This window comes from Polypterus senegalus, chromosome 15, assembly GCF_016835505.1.
Source record: "Polypterus senegalus isolate Bchr_013 chromosome 15, ASM1683550v1, whole genome shotgun sequence".
Lineage (NCBI taxonomy): Eukaryota > Metazoa > Chordata > Cladistia > Polypteriformes > Polypteridae > Polypterus > Polypterus senegalus.
This window is the reverse complement of record NC_053168.1, coordinates 130,646,617-130,665,151: the sequence shown is the minus strand read 5'-3', so window position 1 is coordinate 130,665,151 and position 18,535 is coordinate 130,646,617. Positions and strand designations below refer to the sequence as shown.

General features: G+C 39.0%; 2 protein-coding genes and 1 non-coding gene across 5 annotated transcripts in view; 2 read left to right on the top strand and 1 right to left on the bottom strand.

Moving 5' to 3' along the window:
* Positions 1-794: 794 nt before the first annotated feature.
* rpl30 (ribosomal protein L30) lies at positions 795-8,400 on the top strand. The gene is made up of 5 exons (XM_039736737.1): positions 795-867; positions 985-1,033; positions 3,768-3,913; positions 6,684-6,814; positions 8,299-8,400. The coding sequence occupies exons 2-5, from the start codon at positions 1,013-1,015 to the stop codon at positions 8,346-8,348; spliced, it is 348 nt and encodes a 115-aa protein (XP_039592671.1). The 5' UTR covers positions 795-867; positions 985-1,012; the 3' UTR covers positions 8,349-8,400.
* LOC120516212 lies at positions 7,861-7,996 on the top strand. The gene has a single exon (XR_005630803.1). It is a non-coding gene; the product is annotated as a small nucleolar RNA SNORA72 (small nucleolar RNA).
* A 284-nt stretch (positions 8,401-8,684) lies between the features above and the next one.
* The window catches only part of LOC120515614 (matrilin-2-like), a 53,694-nt gene continuing 43,843 nt past the window's right edge, over positions 8,685-18,535 (bottom strand). For all 3 annotated transcript variants that reach the window (XM_039736735.1, XM_039736734.1, XM_039736736.1), the window contains 3 exons: positions 12,438-12,590; positions 10,454-10,546; positions 8,685-9,744 (listed from right to left, as the gene is read on the bottom strand). In XM_039736735.1, coding sequence (XP_039592669.1) covers positions 9,689-9,744; positions 10,454-10,546; positions 12,438-12,590 — 302 coding nt within the window. In that variant the 3' untranslated portion in view covers positions 8,685-9,688. The remainder of the gene's footprint in view (positions 9,745-10,453; positions 10,547-12,437; positions 12,591-18,535) is intronic.

Below are 18,535 nucleotides of genomic sequence, written 5' to 3'. Positions count from 1 at the left end.
GTCTGCCAAAAACATTCACACGAATGAGAGGACCGTGGGCGTGGGCCATTAACCAGAAATGGTTGAAAAGGAGGGCAGGATCCCCTCTACCAACCTGAAAAAATCTCTTGGCAATAGTCTTGTTTCATCTCAAGATTTTCTTTTATAATAGAGAGGTGTGCATTCCAAAAATGTCTGATTAGCTTTAATAAAAACATGCATAGCGAAATAAATATTGAGAATGCTGATGTCCTATTTTATTATACAAAAAGTAAGAAGGAATGCAACTCTGTAATAAATGCCTAATTTTACTTGCAAAATGCTTTTGAGCATGGGAAAGGCGCTATATAAATAAAATGTACTGCTATTATTAAAATTGTAGTCTGTTTATGAATGGCATAAACATTTGTGTACACCGTAAAAAATTAAAATAGCAAGGCAATCAAAACACTAAACCTATCACCCAAATATAAATGTATTTAATCTTCACTAATACAGTTTTTTCTCAGTGTTAAATACTTTAACACTATTTAATTATTTATTTATTCAAATATTTATTAGAATTTAAGGTTAATTTTACACTGTTATACTGTTTATTAGAATTTTGCAATTATTTGAATGTTCTCCTATATTTTATTATTCGTAATCTACAACGTACAAAATGTATTAGATACACCGGTGACGCACTATGATAATGAATAAAATTGTAATTTAAAAAACAAACCCCTTAGAATTTAATTTATCCCGCTTACCGCCCAATCTCTTCCGCGGTCACGCTGACTTGCGCAAAACGTTCACGCCGCTCTCGCGAGGGTTGGGCCCAGAAAGCTGTTGCATTGTGGGACATCTTTCCTTTCTCTCTGCGGCCATTTTCGGGTATCGTCTGTGGTAAGATACGCTCTGTCGTTAGTAGTAAATTTGTCTGTGTTTTTGTGTTTTTAGAAGCGTTTTATTTAGCCTACTGTAAAGATAAGCCTCTTGAGTGTTTGTTTTTTCTTTGTTTAGGTGGGCTGGACCGCACTGAACTGCGAAAATGGTGGCCGCCAAGAAAACGGTGAGTCGAGTACGGAAGGTAGCAGGAGCGCAGGCGTCATATGTGGCGTGCATGGCGTTTCACGTGGAGGAGCATGGCCTGGCTTTATCGTTTTAGTTAAAACGAACATTTGTTTTAACTTTTTGCTTTAGAATGTATGTCGTAATTTTGGTACCTTCGTCTTAAAAGTTCAGTAAAGCTGTGTTCTGTTTATGACAAATTGTTTTGCCAATGTAACGGCTTAACTCGCTCCTTACTTTCCAACTGTCGTAGTGTATTTTAATACGCATTATGCTGTTAATTTCTAAACTTTTCCTGCCTTTCCAACTTTTAGTGTCTTCTTTGGTGTTATGATTTTCCAAAACGAAACACTGATAGGTGACCATGCGGTTACTCCTCAGAGCGGCCTGATTTGAACGTTTCTGAAGATTGACATCGTGAATCATTTTTCAAAACCCTGTTTCCAAAACAAGTTATTTGGTTTGGTGTTTCAGTTGTTACCATTTCATCATTTTGAATGTCACCGTTTGCACTGTTGCCTTCTTTCATGTAGGTAGTAAGAACTCTCCCTGTACAGCTTACTAGTTGGGTTTAATATCTCATTTTCTTTTAAGAAAATGTCGTCGAACTTGCCAAAGGAGTAGTTTATATATATATATATATATATATATATATATATATATATATATATATAGTAGTTGAAATTGTAACAGTTTTGTTGGTCGAAATGGTCTTTCTTGTGGCCCTGGGTGCGTATTATTTGGTGAAGGATTTTTATTACGAGTTAATAGTTTGTCTCAACCTATTGCAGGTGCACTTACTTGGCAAATTCTTAGCAACAAGATGCTTATACTGGCATCTCTTTTTGCTTGCTGAACAGACTTCATTTTTTTGTGGTCCATGTCGACATGATCGCATCAAAGATTTGTGAGATGCACCATTTGGAGCCATCGCAAGGTCTTTTAGTTTTAAGCATTATCTTGCTCAAAATACCCATTCACAGATAAGTGCAGTGTTGCTGTTGAGGAGTGCACCTAACGGACAAGAAGTTCTAATGTCCTATGCATTCAAATGTTCCCCATCTTAGCTCAAGGAACCCTATGTATGTCACAGACTCCTTACACAGCTTGTATAGGCCCCCAGTGTTTCTGACTAGCAGGACTTACCTGTGGTTTTATTCTTTCAACATCTCGCAGAACTGTTAATGGAAGTCCATAAAGCTGTGCATTCCTCTAGTGTTTGTGTTCATTAGCCCTCTTGAGTCATTTCTTTTTGGCTGAGAGTGGCCATATTACACTTGGGTTGTTGCCTGCTATAACCCAATAGTAACTAGGGATAGTATGTTGTGTATTTTGAGTATCTTTTAAGTTCAGTGTGTTATTGCTCAGTAGACCTTCTGTTGGTCTGCACTGGTATTGTCATCCTCCATCACATGAATATTATCAGACCTGCTGTTCCTCATATGCTAATGCTGGTATTTGTGGTAAATGCTGTCACACTTAAATTTTGAATCCCCTCAGACCTTGCATACCCCTGCTTTAATCAGCATTGTCTTTAAATGGACATCTGGAGGTGACTGGTGTACTCTTTTAATGTGGCCACATGGTGCATAAAAAAAACTGAATAATGGCTTTTAGGGTCCTCTTGTCATTTTCAGTCCCCAGTTAACATACCTTTTGTGACATCTAGAATTTGATTTCTTCAGGGTATTGGTAAGATTTAGTTTGGGATTAATATCTGCAAGTTGTATCTTGTCTCTGAACTAGCCATGCTACTTATTAAAGATGGATGATAATATTTCTAAATTATTCTGTGTCTTGCCCTACATGTACCTTCAGTGCCTTTCCTCTGTACTTGTGTCTGAGCCTCTCCATCAGTGTTCCCTCTCTTGAGTGTGTTCCTGTAAAGTCTACATCTCAGACTTAATTTCCTTCCTGTTCATAAAGGTGACTCTTGTGTGCCTTCTGCACTTTTTTCCTCCATGTCTTTCACACTCGCTCTTTTAATCATGTCACCAAAGCCATACTAGCCAGTGTGATTTCTCTGAGACATTGGACAAGCACACACCTTAATGGTTTATTAGCTACTTTTCTACTAAGCCTATTCTTTGTCAGAGCAGACTCGGAGGTGTACATCAGTGACCTGATTTTGGTGTGCTGCAGCCCATCCCAAAAGTAATATGCTGCTCTTGCTTACCAATTTCTAAAACGGTTGTGTTTGAAATTATTAATGTTTTAAATGGATACACTATAAAGATTTTTTACAAGTATATATGCAAGTAAGCATTATCTCCTTACCTGTATCTAGGCTGGTGTTAATTTCCAATCCATTGCCAGATTTGTGACACCTGATTGGACATTATTTCTTAATGTACAACCTTCTGTGATAGTACAGTGTGTTTCATTTCACACATTAGAAGAATCCTAACCCTCATACCACAGTTAAATGTGAAACTTGTAGTATTTTTAACAGTAGAAAAAATTATTCATTTTCAATTTACCTTAAGTTGGCCAACTTCCTTTTTAATCTGTCAAGTTTTTTTTTATAAATGTTAAACCGTGCTAAACTGCTGCCAGCTATTAGGCTATGTCTATTTGTAAACAGTTACTATAATAATACTGGTAAGAGTTGTGTTCAGTTTGCTGGTTAGAGTTTTCTTGAAAAAGACTAGTTTTGTTTTGCACATATTTTTCTTGATGTGAGTAGTGGAAATATTTTGAAGATGAGAATTTTATTATTTTTTTTTCTCTCACAGAAAAAGTCACTCGAGTCTATAAATTCAAGGTTACAACTTGTTATGAAGAGTGGTAAATATGTCTTGGGCTATAAGCAGACCCTCAAGATGATCCGACAAGGCAAGGCAAAGCTGGTCATATTGGCAAACAACTGCCCTGCTTTGAGGTAAGAAGACAGTTGTGAAGCTTTGTGTTTTGTAAATGAGTAACTGGTTTTCTGTATGTGCTTTTCACTTTTTTAAAGAAAATGTTTGAATGTTATAGTAACTTCCTTAGCGTTGTGTACCCAAGAAAAGAGCCCAAAGGTTGATTTTTTTTCTTTTCTTTTTCTTTCAACAAGAAACTGTTGTACAACAGAAACCTATTGCCAAAACGTATACTATAGGAGGAGTATGCTGTACTGATGCAGATTAACTACATGTTCTTCTATGACAGTTTTTGAAATGGTCACCTACACACAACCTTATGTTGCAATCGGGACAACAGAAGTGTTTCTTTATGCTTTTTGTGTGTGTTTGTGCACATGAGAGGTTAAATTATTGGTGCCTGATCTACATGGTTGACATGCCCATTGTTGTAGACTACCACAACAGTGCAAGGCTTAGTGACCTCCACGTTTTCTTTGACATGATCGCTGCCTGTTGCTTCATTGTGAACAGTGCTTGGAAGGCTAACATCTTTCATTTACTAACTTTTGGTCGCAGTCCTTTTCTTTTTGCCATGCTGAAGCTTCACGCAACCAGCTTCACCAGGCATATTACGAAGGCTCGGTCATGCAGTGCCTTGTGCATCAGCTTTACTATCTTTTTTTAATGTCTGATGACTAGTTCACATTATCACTTCATTCAAGTAATGATTTAGTTTCTTTTTGTTATAAAAGTGGATTTACATTTTTTTGTTTACATGCAGTTGTGTTTTTTTTGATTGCCCTGCCTCACTCATGAATATTGAGTTGCCATAGAATGGCAAAATGCATTGAAAAATATCTTTGGCAGCATAATGTTTCTACCCGGTAGATGACAGCAGAATACTCTCCCAAGTGCTGTTTGAGCTTAACGCTGTACATATGAACAAAACAGACACTCTGGCTTAATTGTATTTCCATGGGATACAAGGCTTGGGTTAAATGCCAAAGTGTTAAGGGGGTTAGCATCATCATTGCGTTCATTCCCTTCCATGTCTGAAAGTGTAAAGTTTTTACTTTTTACATCACCCTAAATCTTGTCCTTCCACCAGCATTTTTGGAAGAAGAGCATAGCCGCTCTTAATTGGCTTCCAAATTGGAACATCAGAAATGAAAACATCAGTTGTTTTTTTTTGTAGACAAATGAATTAATAAAACACTTTGTTTACACATCACACTGTTCAAAGTTTAACTTAATTTTGTTAAAGGTTACTTGATACTTTAATGTTTATAAATGTCATTATATTGTACCTTAACCTTGGTGACATCCCTAGTTATGTAGTACTACCAGGAAAATTTGACCATATGCTACCTTTTATGTAGTTCACACTATATTGCAATAATGGCTAAGACAGGAAGATGATTGCATCTGCCTTTTACTACAGTAGAACAGCAACCTATAAATTGTTGTTCTACTGAAGCAGCACATCCCGATCACTGCACAAGGCATGTATGATTGTGTGTTTATTTGTTATGGTGGCATGAAATCAACATTCATCTTTCTGAAAGAAAATCAAAACCTCTAAAAATATTCTGTACTTGGCTATAAAAAATCAAATTAGTGCATATAGTATTTTGTTTAAACTTAGATATTTGATGGTTTAATAGATGTGGTAAAGTATATTAATATGCATTGTATAGGTATGCTTATTTGCCTTGGCAGCTGTACTGGTCATGGTGTCCAGTTTGAGACTTAAGTGTTTGTTTCAGCTAAAGTTTGAGCAGATAATGCATGCATTTCAGTTGCTTTGATATGATTATGCAATAGATGGATTTTATTTATTGTAGGGCAGTAGGATGTGTTAGGCACAGGTTTATTTAAAAAGTTAATTACAGTTACAACTAGAAATTATAATGTTTTCTTTGTAGTCTTGCAGATGTTTAATCTTGTGAACCAGGTTACTTTTCTGCTAGATTTTTGGCTTCATATTTTTTTGCCTCCATTACATAATGAAGGGGTGGGGTGGTGGGGGGGGGTGGAGACAAAAACCAGTACAGTGTTTTCACTTGGTATATATCATCAAAGCACTGAGGCTGGGTATGTTTATTTGTGCCATGTACTGTAGATTTAAGAGGTATTTAGAGTTCTGTCCAAAGATAAATGCTGTAGATTCCATTACCAAATGATCTGTTCACATTAAATGTAGTGTTTGAGTTCATTTTGGTTTTCACACTGTTACAGTAATGAATGTGCAAGTTGGAAGTCAGGCTTTAACACCAGTGCTCCCTCTAAGTGCATGTTTAGTGTGGCTGACAGCCAATACCACTCCAAAGAGTCCCACATTAAAGTCAGACAAATGTGCTTCCCTTCCTATCTTGTCATACACCTTACATTTTAATGTCTCATTGCACTTTTGTTGCAGTTCATTTTTTTTGGACTAGTTAGAACTTTTAGCCATTTAGTTGCAGTAAAGGGTGTGTATGTATGAGAGAGAAATTTTAATTGTATTGACTAAGTGGGTGGGGAAAGTTCTGCTGTATTTTCTATAGGCTGCTGTTGATGGTGATTTGCATTATTTGTATAAAAGTTGCATTGATAGTTTAATATGTATTTTATCAACTTGTTTTTAATGAAGAAATTAACTACTGGTAACTTGTGCTCCCAACCCAATGTAACTGGAAGAATTGATGGGTACATTTTCTTAGTGACTTTTAGGGGAAAAATTTATTCATACTTGTTTACAAAGTTAATTTTAAGAATTTTTTGGGACTAAAGAATACTAAATGAAGAAACTATGCTTTGTTTCTTCAGGAAATCTGAAATTGAGTACTATGCTATGTTGGCCAAGACTGGTGTGCATCATTACAGTGGAAACAACATTGAACTGGGTACAGCCTGTGGTAAATACTACAGGGTATGCACTCTAGCTATCATTGATCCTGGTGAGTTCAGATATTTATGGGACTTTTGTCAGTTATGGTTTTTGTTTGTGTTCTTTTTTTCAATCAAATTATGAAGCATTTTTCATATGCACAACTCATTTTTTTTTTGGTGGTGGGTATTACATGTTGAAATGTCTTTAACATAAGATTGGCAGCCAAAGCGTGCACAAAATAGAATAAGCCGAGGTTAATTCCGCTTGTTTCTTCTTAATCAGGCCTTCACTTTCTACTAGTTTAGAAAATAGTTATTAACTACCATCCTCATAGGAGGCACGTAGCTAAGATGCTTCCTTTAATGAAAGTACATTTAGTAAATGTCAGTGTGGGACTTGTATTACCTACCTACCTGGCACTTCGAGTTGGCTGTGCCCACCTCCTTCAGAACTCTGTTCTAAATGATTGTGTTCCTTATTTTTAATAATAAAGATAAAACGGTAGAATCTTTCTGTTGAAAGTGAATGTCTTAAATAAAAGGTGTTGAGCTGTCTATTTTACTTAACATGGTATTTTAAAGTCTCATGTTGTCAAAGATCTAGGAGACAACTGTGCTCAGACTGCTTAGCCAAAGTTTGTTTGAAGATGTTGGGGCCTTGGCCCTGGCTCTTTGGAGAAAGTAGTCATTTCCTCAAATGCAGTGTTTTATTTAAAAAAAAAAGTTCATTTTCCCTCCCTGAGACTTATCAATACAAAGCAGGTATTGAGAATTTTTCATGTTTTATCACGTTTTACTTACCTTTTTTAATAAAAGGTACTCTCTCATGCCTGATAAAAAATGAGGCAAAATAACTGAAAGAATAACCTTTGCAGACAGAGAAAATAAATGTGTTCCAAGTCCGTGCAGTTTGCATATGGGATTTCAACGCAGTTTCTGTGGTGCTTTGAGTTAGCAATGCAAACCACTGCTGCCACCAGGAATAGATTTTCTTTAATTACTTTGTTCCATTTCACATTTGTGTGCTGTATATGTTAAGGTTCCTTTTTTTCTTAAACTTTCTGATGTAAATGATTTTCTTCCATGTTGAAGTCCATCTGATGAAAAAAGTTTAATGCGAATAATTCTCGCCTGTTGGGTCTGTTTTGTGATCTAATCAGGGCTAGACATTCGCTAGAGAAAAACCTTCAGAGTGTCCACAGATGAGGTTTTGTACTTCTGTCTGTTTTCCTTTACTGTTGGTGACAGCTAACAGTCTGTTTGGATTTGCTTATTCTGTTTCACAAATTGTAAACATTTTTATTTTATTTTAAAAAACTGCACTCGGTAAGAGTAAGTTGCTTTATTGGGACAGTTAACTGTATTTTTAATGCTGTTTGGAGTTTTTATTTTGATTAAATGTAAGCTAGTCAGGAATTGCATTTGGGGAAGCATGGATGTACTCTAGCGAAGATGTGAACTTGCTGCCTTTGAGTTTTTTCAATTGTACTTCATCTGCTGATGTGAGGCACCAATATAACTAACATTGCTGGTTTGTTTTGCTACCTTCCAGGTGACTCTGACATCATCAGAAGCATGCCAGAACAGACTGGTGAAAAATAAATCTGAACTTTCTTGTCTTGTTATAAATAAAATTGATTTAAAAAAAAAAAAACAATCTGGTAAAGTGTGTTCTGTGCTGAAGTTTTTCTCCCTCTCTCCCCGGGTATTTAAACATACTTTCTCAAAGATTAGAAATGGCACCAATAGACACACTGGGCCAAATGAGGGCCACCAGTTACCATGCACAACTTACAAAGTGATGGAGAAAATCTGTAGTATGATCAATCTTATTTTTCCTCTTTGCATAATTTTTTAGTTTTAAATTTAATACACATCAGTTTTCTTGGGACACACTTAAAAATAATTCTCCTCATGAAAAGTAGTCATGACACCGGCTCGGCATTTGTATGTTTTTATTACATTCTGTACAGATAGACCTCCCACAGCGATACTAATATTAATAAAATTATCAACTACTGCAAACTGCTTTGTGTCTCACAGGTGTAACAATGAGTTGTTGACTTCTGCTTGATAACAGGTGCTGTATGAATGATAATTTGGCCTGATGGGTTTTTTTTTTTTTTTCTTTTAGCATTTAGGCTTAAGTAATTTCACTGTGTAGTCCACTGTTCAGAAACAATTTACCTTCATGATGTATATTCCCTGAATTGATATGTAATATAACCTATACTTTTAATTCAAGAGACGGTTTAGCTAGACAAACAAGCCTGATGGTCTCTGGTTTGTTAAATTTCTTAAGTTCTTGTGTGTTCAAATTCCTTTTGTGTAATTTAAATGAAGTGTAGCTTGCTTAGCTTCAGTTTTTAATGACTCCAGAGAACAGAAGCTGCCAGCAACACTGTGAGGCAAACATCTGCTCAGCTGGCTGTTTTTAATAAATGATCAGAAAATACCCTTTCCATAATAAATTGGCAATTAATGACGGCGTTTGCCTTTTTGCCCCATTAAAATGAACATGTTGATGTAATTCTAAAATGTATACCTCACCTTTAGGTGGTTAAAGCCAATAGCTTGCATGTGGATTCAGTGATTGTATTATGGCACGTAAATTGCCAGAAGAGCTACTGACTGGTCCAGTGCACACATTTGGTTTGCCCTCTTTAAATAGCCTAATACTTTGTATGGGGATTGGTGAAGCATCAGTTTAATAGTTACATGAATATGTCACCTCTGTGACAGTAAGGCTGTTTTGCCATCTGTTCGTGGCAAAGACATATTTGTTTATACTATTGGAAAATTATCAGGATTTTCAGATTAATTGTAGACACAATGAAACAACCCTAATAGTGGATATGTAACACAAAAATGCATGGTAAATATAGACATTCCTTGACGTGCCTTCTAACATCTTTCAAAACAGCTTGTTCCCTTTAAACTTGTCAGTTGTATATCAGCTGGTTTTCCAGAGATTCCAGTTTTCTTCCAATCTTTTCCAGTAAGGTGATGAGTTAAGGAAGTACATGTAGTTTAAACCTGACTAAGCTCTTCTCTTGCACTTTAGTGTAGGTGTTCAGAGACATTTTTCTCTAGTAACCCCTGTCTCTACCCAGCGTGCACCCCAAACCCTGCCCACCCACAAAAAAAAACCCTCTATCTCCTAGACTAGAATGTGCAGCCTGTAGCTATGGCATTTGTGGAGGGTTGCAACCGCGTGCCTATAAAAAGGAAAAATGCTATTCATGCTGAACTGGAAAGAAGGTAAAACAATATTTTTTTCTGTTACCATCTTCATTAGAAAGAAGGTAGAAGACAGCTGAAACATCTTGTCCAATGCCGTCTTTCCTTATTGTGGAAATAACCTTTAACTTGTTGCTTTGCCAACATGCGGTGACTTCTATCTACACCTGATTATTGTGCATGTTGTTAAAAATAAGGCCATAGGGTGGCAGTATTACACTATACAATGAAGGGCAAGACTTGTCTTGTTTTAAAGTAAAATGCAATTATTTTAAGTGCTGAAAGATTCTAAAGTAACTGTTCTTATAGGGCATGTTTGCCAATTTCTGCCCATTTTCACTAACATTTCAAATAGAGTGTAGAGAATCGACAATAAACTTCTTCCCTCATTCTCTGCTAAAGTGAATTATCAGAATGACCTGATTAATGATTAGAATTGAAAGCTGGCAATTGTTAGGAAAGGATATGCTGCACTGTTAGTTTTTGTATTTGTTCGGTGGCTTGGTTATGGAACTGGATTACATTTTCACACATACACTGGTCTTCTGTGGCAGGCTTTTCTGTTGAAGAGAAAAGAGGACCATGAATACAGAAGCTGGGTTATTGTCAGTAAGTCTGAAAATCATCTTGAACTGAAGAAACACTCCACACAGCTGGCCCAGTCACCCCTTTATCATCTTATCTGTCCTTTCCAGGCATATCTTGGATACAGCGTAGGAATCATTCAGTGCTAAACACCAAGCTGCTGAAGGACAAGGTCACAGTGTTTTGATCACGGTTAATGTCGATCTGTTGATTAGACTTCATGGAGTTTCACATGACAATAACCTAATTTACCATCCATCTACTAAATAAAGTCCAAAGTTACAACAGAGTGGGCTTGTGCTGAGGCTTATTACTTGGAATGACGTGCCTTTGCAATTCATATTGTGGAGTGTGTTGGTGTAGAAAACCATACGCTGCTGGGATTCTGGAATGAAACGAGACAAACACTCCCAATGGCAACTAGTGCTGCTGCCCAGTGAACGTGAAGTTTGTGTATTCAATATATGTCACCGATGTACAGGGTGACCCTGAGCAAGTTACTGAGCACTAATGTGTTCTAGTGTGACTATTTAAAAAATAAAATAAAACGAGGATGGTAAAAGGCCTTGGAAATAAATGCACCTTGTCTCATTTGGTATTTTGTACTGTGCTGGCACTGATCTTGTGCAGGCCCATTGGAGGGTAGACACACATCAGGGCCAATTGAGCATCATTTATACACCTAACCTGCAAGTCTTTGAGCTGTGAAAGGGAACTCGAAGAACATGCAGTGTCCACCTGGGGAGAAACTGGAACTTGAATCTTGGTCTCCTTGCACTTGCAGTCCATAAGAGTCCAGGTTCTTGGAAGTTCTACGAATTCTTGAGTTAGACACCTTTGGTATACGCTGTTAGTAGTAAATGCATGTGATTGGGAGGTTGTGTGGATATAACTGGATGACTTCATGTGTGGATTAAACATCACGAGTAACAGATGTGGCACACCAGGGAGGCAACTGTGAAGAGTGATGTGGTGCATAGATAGACATATAGGAAAGGCACTGTGTGATTAATAGATGGATGCATATAGGGACAAGACAGGCACTATATAATAGATAGATAGAAATTTGAACAAAGAAGTTCCCGCTTGTGTCTGAAAAAGGAACACGGCATTAGAGATGCAGGACATTCAGGAGTTCATAAGGAACACGGACACCTTATTGCTTTAAAGCGATTGAGACTTTACCAGGGAGAGGATTGCTTCAATGTGACGCATGGTGTGGCACGCCAGGATGACGAGTTGCAAAGTGCAGCGCACCATCTTCACTGATAATTCTCCAAAGTTCAAACTACTAACAAATTTGCACCTCTCTCAAATTAGTTCCTGATTGAATGAAAAATACAACACCTGGAGTAGGAGCACAAAAAAAAAAAACTACAAATGGCCCGAGTTCCTGCGGTGTGGTGGGAATGCTACAAACGTCAGTGAGTTTCTAACAAGTCCCTGCAGTGAGAAGGGGCCTAATGATATTTCAGTCTTCTCGGCTACCTGGGCGGTGTGGTAAGTTCACTTCCATTTTTGTTTTTTTTACATTGCACCCTTTATCCATACATCTGTTGTTTTGTTTTCTTTGAAAGGCTCTGATTGGGGGGTATTGGGGTGTCTTTGGATTACGCTGTTCCCTTCTTAATCGACTTGTCTTCAGGTTTCCTGTGCATGCATTTGGTTTCATTAAAAATGTAATCAACCTAACAAAAGGACTTTGCTAAGCTGCGGACTAGTTTGTCGTTTTCCCTTACCGTTCCACGTAGTGACGTGTCCTTTTTTCTAAGATGAACTTGAAATGCTAGCAAATGACACATTCCAGTATTAACGTAATGGAGCAAACTGGCTTCACTTTTTCTTCTTATTATTTTTTTGACTTACCTTCACAGATGCGGGATTTCAACTTCTCAGCGATGGTGCCCATGTTGCTGAAATCTTCCGCGTAATACAGATGTTTATTCTGAGGCTCTGAGGCGATTTCATGCAGCTCACCCTCGATGGCTTTGCCGACTCCCACTGCATACATCGTAATGCCTGAAAAGAAAAATGCGATCATCATCACCGGTTTAACAGCCATTTTCAAGGTTTACCCCTGTTAGCCGGTTGCCCAATTCCCCCCCCCCACCATATCGTTTTTCCACCAGTCTCTGTGGTCCTGGACATTCATTGCGGTGAGGCCCTTTCTTATGGTTAAGGCAGGGAGGGTCCCCTACCTGAAACCAACCTCCTTTAGTGACCTTTTATGACAAACCAGAGTGGCATTGGCCTTATTTGAACTAACCCGAGGACGTGAGGTAAAAGAGAATATTCCATAACTGCACTTGAAACCATTCCACAGACGCTAATGTTAGTGTGCGGTCCAAAAGATACAGTGATGGTGCTGAATGGCTACTCGTGCTGTTGGTCATATAGTTCCAGCACACCGTGATGCAGCTTTCCATTTATGTAACACCTCTCCTGTAAATTAACAGTAAATCTTTATGCTTTTAATTCACCGAGTCAAAAGACAAATCGTTCATCCGTCCATTTTCTACTGCTGATCTGGATCACAGGGGCAACAGTCTAAGCAAAGATGCTAAACATCCCTTCTCCCCACCACGACCTGCTCCAGGAGGATACAGAGGCTTTGTCCCTGATCCAAAGAAGGCAGGAGCCTCTCCACCTAATGACTACAGACCAGTGGCACCTACAATATGTCTCACACCATGAAGACCTTTGACAGGCTAATCCTGCAGTATACAAGTCCTCTTGTGGTAGACCACCTTGAACCACCGCAGTTTGCCCTTTGGACAAAGATTGGAGTGGAGGATGTGATCCTCTATCTGCTCCAGAAGGCCTATTCTCACCTGGACAAAGCTGGCACACTGTGAGGTTTAGGTTTTGTGTTTTCTGCAGTACCTTCAATACCATCAACTTAAGGGAATAAACTCAGAGATAGGCAGGCAGATGAGCATGTGGTGTCCTGGATGATGGACCATCTGTCAGGCAGACCACCATTTGTGAGACTCGACGACTGTGTAAGCAACACTGCAGCACCACAACGAACAGCCCTGTCTCCATTAATCTTCACTCGGAACACTTCCAGATGTACAGTGGGTACGGAAAGTATTCAGACCCCCTTCAATTCTTCACTCTTTGTTATATTGCAGCCATTTGCTAAAATCATTTAAATTCATTTTTTTTCCTCATTAATGTACACACAGCACCCCATATTGACAAACAAAAAAAAGAATTTTTGAATTTGTTGCAGATTTACTGTATTAAAAAAGAAAAACTGAACTATCACCTGGTCCTAAGTATTCAGACCCTTTGCTCAGTATTTAGTAGAAGCCCCCTTTTGAGCTCATACAGCCAGGAGTCTTCTTGGGAAAGATGCAACAAGTTTTTCACACCTGGATTTGGGGATCCTCTGCCATTCCTCCTTGCAGATCCTCTCCAGTTCTGTCAGGTTGGATGGTAAACGTTGGTGGACAGCCATTTTAGGTCTCTCCAGAGATGCTCAGTCGGGTTTAAGTCAGGGCTCTGGCTGGGCCATTCAAGAACAGTCACAGAGTTGTTGTGAAGCCACTCCTTCGTTATTTTAGCTGTGTGCTTAGGGTCATTGTCTTGTTGGAAGGTAAACCTTCGGCCCAGTCTGAGGTCCTTAGCACTCTGGAGAAGGTTTTTGTCCAGGATATCCCTGTACTTGGCCACATTCATCTTTTCCTCCACACACTGAGGAGAGGCAAGACACATGACAGCCCGAATGGAGTTTGCTAAAAGACACCTGAAGGACTCTGAGATGGTGAGAAATAAGATTCTCTGGTCTGATGAGACCAAGATAGAACTTTTTGGCCTTAATTCTAAGCGGTATGTGTGGAGACAACCAGGCACTGCTCATCACTTGTCCAATACAGTCCCCACAGTGAAGCATGGCGGTGGCAGCATCGTCATACTGTGGGGGTGTTTTTCAGCTGCAGGGACAGGACGACTGGTTGCAATCGAGGGAAAGATGAGTGCGGCCAAGTACAGGGATATCCTGGACAAAAACCTTCTCCAGAGTGCTAAGGACCTCAGACTGGGCCGAAGGTTTACCTTCCAACAAGACAATGACCCTAAGCACACAGCTAAAATAACGAAGGAGTGGCTTCACAACAACTCTGTGACTGTTCACGTAAGGTCCAGCCAGAGCCCTGACTTAAACCCAATTGAGCATCTCTGGAGAGACCTAAAAATGGCTGTCCATCAACGTTTACCATCCAACCTGACAGAACTGGAGAGGATCTGCTAGGAGGAATGGCAGAGGATCCCCAAATCCAGGTGTGAAAAACTTGTTGCATCTTTCCCAAGAAGACTCGTGGCTGTATGAGCTCAAAAGGGGGCTTCTACTAAATACTGAGCAAAGGGTCTGAATATTTAGGACCAGGTGATAGTTCAGTTTTTCTTTTTTAATAAATCTGCAACAATTTCAAAAATTATTTTTTTTTGTCTGTCAATATGGGGTGTTGTGTGTACATTAATGAGGAACAAAAATAATTTAAATGATTTTAGCAAATGGCTGCAATATAACAAAGAGTGAAAAATTGAAGGGGGTCTGAATACTTTCCGTACCCACTGTAAATGTAACAGCAGGGCATATCACTTGCAGAAATCCTCAGGTGATTCTGCCCACTGAGGTGTAACGATGAGGCGACAAGACCGTCTTTAAAGAGCTTGATGCTCCTGTGACCAAAGTTGTTATCAAGAAGTTTAAGGCCCATGCGACTGTAGCCGAAATCCTAGGATGAGGCCACACAAGTAAAACTGAAGATTTTGGAGGAAGTTTGTTTGAATGGTGCAAAAAAAAAAAAAAAAAAAAAAAAAAGAACCAAGGAAAACTTCCCTTCAAGCTCAAGGCACCCTCCATGTACCGCTATCAATATAACAGCAGATCATGTCACTTGTAGAATTTCTCAGATGATTCTGCACTTACAGGGTGTATTGAGAAGGCAACAAGACCTTCTGTAAAGAGCTTGATGTTCCTGTGACCAATGTTGTCAATATTTTCAAGATGTTTAAGACCCATGCAGCTGTAGCAGACATCCCTAGATGTGAGCGCATGAGGAAAATTTGAAGAGGAATTTTGTTTGAATGGTGGAAAAAAAAAAAAAACAAGGAAAACTTCAAAACAGGTCCAAGTGGCCCTTCAAACTTAAGGTGTAACGGTTTCAAGTTACACCATCCATTACCATCTGGATGAAAATGGGATCCATGGTAGAAGACCTAAAGAGTCTCAACTTCTAAGAGAGAATAACAAACAAGCCGTGGAGTTTTCCCTTCTGTGTTTTGAACTCATGAAATGACACAAGAGCTTTTTTCTAAATCACATTAACTCTCTGTTCACAGGAGAAACTCAGACTTTCATAGGAAAGAGCATCTTACCCTACCGGGAGGCTCAAGTTGTTTTGGTGTTGCTTTGCTGTCTCTCTTTGAATTTCTACAGGGCCCAATAAAATTAGAAGACCGTCAGGGCATTTTGGTTTGAGTTCTATAGCCCAGTGTCAAAAAGCTGTGTTTCAGTTGCAAGTCAGGAGTCCTCCCGTTGGACCCAATGACCCAAAACATACTGTACCTCGAAAAAGTATCCAAGTATGAAGGAGAAGAAGTGGCCTGCTAGGATGCCTGATCTAAATCCCATTGATCAACTGTGGAAAGAGTGGAGAGTTGGGAGAAGGCGCCCATCACACCTGAGATAACTGAAGAAGAGTGGTGTAGTAATAGTTTTGAAGTGTGTGCCACTATAATCTGTGAAGTTTATTTCAAAACGAGTAATAAGGAAGGTGACCGGGTGAAACTGACAGGGAGATGCATGACACAAATAGCAGATGACACAGACAGGCAATTTAAAAGTGCCGTTTGATGAATTAAAATATGGTCAAGGTGACCAGAGGCCACTGTCTGCAGAAGCCATGAGTGATTACAACAGGGGAAGGTGTTCTTTGGGCATAGTAGACAAATAACACAGACAGCTCAGATGGCAATTGCCCATACCTGGCAAAGTTCATAACAAATTTTATCATTATGTAAATATGTGAGCGTTACTAATGGTGAGGAGCCGTCTCCATGCCGCTGAAGACCCTGCTCGACATGACTCATATAGCTGTCAGCATTCTCCTTTGACAAACAGAATTCCAACTGTACGTTCCATTGGCTTCTCTCCGGCCTGGATATGTATGTATGTATAAATGATTATACATTGTATTTTGGAGGTGAAAGCTATGTTTTAAAGAAAGTTAAATACAGTGGTGTGAAAAACTATTTGCCCCCTTCCTGATTTCTTATTCTTTTGCATGTTTGTCACACAAAATGTTTCTGATCATCAAACACATTTAACCATTAGTCAAATATAACACAAGTAAACACAAAATGCAGTTTTTAAATGATGGTTTTTATTATTTAGGGAGAAAAAAAATCCAAACCTACATGGCCCTGTGTGAAAAAGTAATTGCCCCCTGAACCTAATAACTGGTTGGGCCACCCTTAGCAGCAATAACTGCAATCAAGCGTTTGCGATAACTTGCAATGAGTCTTTTACAGGCTCTGGAGGAATTTTGGCCCACTCATCTTTGCAGAATTGTTGTAATTCAGCTTTATTTGAGGGTTTTCTAGCATGAACCACCTTTTTAAGGTCATGCCATAGCATCTCAACTGGATTCAGGTCAGGACTTTGACTAGGCCACTCCAAAGTCTTCATTTTGTTTTTCTTCAGCCATTCAGAGGTGGATTTGCTGGTGTGTTTTGGGTCATTGTCCTGTTGCAGCACCCAAGATCACTTCAGCTTGAGTTGACGAACAGATGGCCGGACATTCTCCTTCAGGATTTTTTGGTAGACAGTAGAATTCATGGTTTCATCTATCACAGCAAGCCTTCCAGGTCCTGAAGCAGCAAAACAACCCCAGACCATCACACTACCACCACCATATTTTACTGTTGGTATGATGTTCTTTTTCTGAAATGCTGTGTTCCTTTTACGCCAGATGTAACGGGACATTTGCCTTCCAAAAGTTCAACTTTTGTCTCATCAGTCCACAAGGTATTTTCCCAAAAGTCTTGGCAATCATTGAGATGTTTCTTAGCAAAATTGAGATGAGCTCTGATGTTCTTTTTGCTTAACAGTGGTTTGCGTCCTGGAAATCTGCCATGCAGGCCGTTTTTGCCCAGTCTCTTTCTTATGGTGGAGTCGTGAACACTGACCTTAATTGAGGCAAGTGAGGCCTGCAGTTCTTTAGACGTTGTCCTGGGGTCTTTTGTGACCTGTCGGATGAGTTGTCTCTGCGCTCTTGGGGTAATTTTGGTCGGCCGGCCACTCCTGGGAAGGTTCACCACTGTTCCATGTTTTTGCCATTTGTGGATAATGGCTCTCACTGTGGTTCACTGGAGTCCCAAAGCTTTAGAAATGGCTTTATAACCTTTACCAGACTGATAGATCTCAATTACTTCTGTTCTCATTTGTTCCTGAATTTCTTTGGATCTTGGCATGATGTCTAGCTTGTGAGGTGCTTTTGGTCTACTTCTCTGTGTCAGGCAGCTCCTATTTAAATGATTTCTTGATTGAAACAGGTGTGGCAGTAATCAGGAAATTGAACTCAGGTGTGATACACCACAGTTAGGTGATTTTTGAACAAGGGGGCAATTACTTTTTCACACAGGGCCATGTAGGTTTGGATTTTGTTTCTCCCTAAATAATACAAACCATCATTTAAAAACTGCATTTTGTGTTTACTTGTGTTATATTTGACTAATGGTCAAATGTGTTTGATGATCAGAAACATTTTGTGTGACAAACATGCAAAAGAATAAGAAATCAGGAAGGGGGCAAATAGTTTTTCACACCACTGTAGATCTATCTCTTTTTGTACCATACTGCTCTCGTCTGATTATTTCTGTCATGGTTACTAAAAGGGATGTGTATGGCTCAAGTGTGTTCTGCATCAATAAAGAACATAATGCCAGGCAGCAAG

Excerpts from the sequence above, each read along its gene's own strand:
- rpl30 (XM_039736737.1), top strand. The coding sequence starts at position 1,013 with ATGGTGGCCGCCAAGAAAACG. Across the intron at positions 1,034-3,767 it reads TGGTGGCCGCCAAGAAAACG|AAAAAGTCACTCGAGTCTAT; the intron begins GTGAGTCGAGTA and ends TTTCTCTCACAG. Across the intron at positions 6,815-8,298 it reads TCTAGCTATCATTGATCCTG|GTGACTCTGACATCATCAGA; the intron begins GTGAGTTCAGAT and ends GCTACCTTCCAG.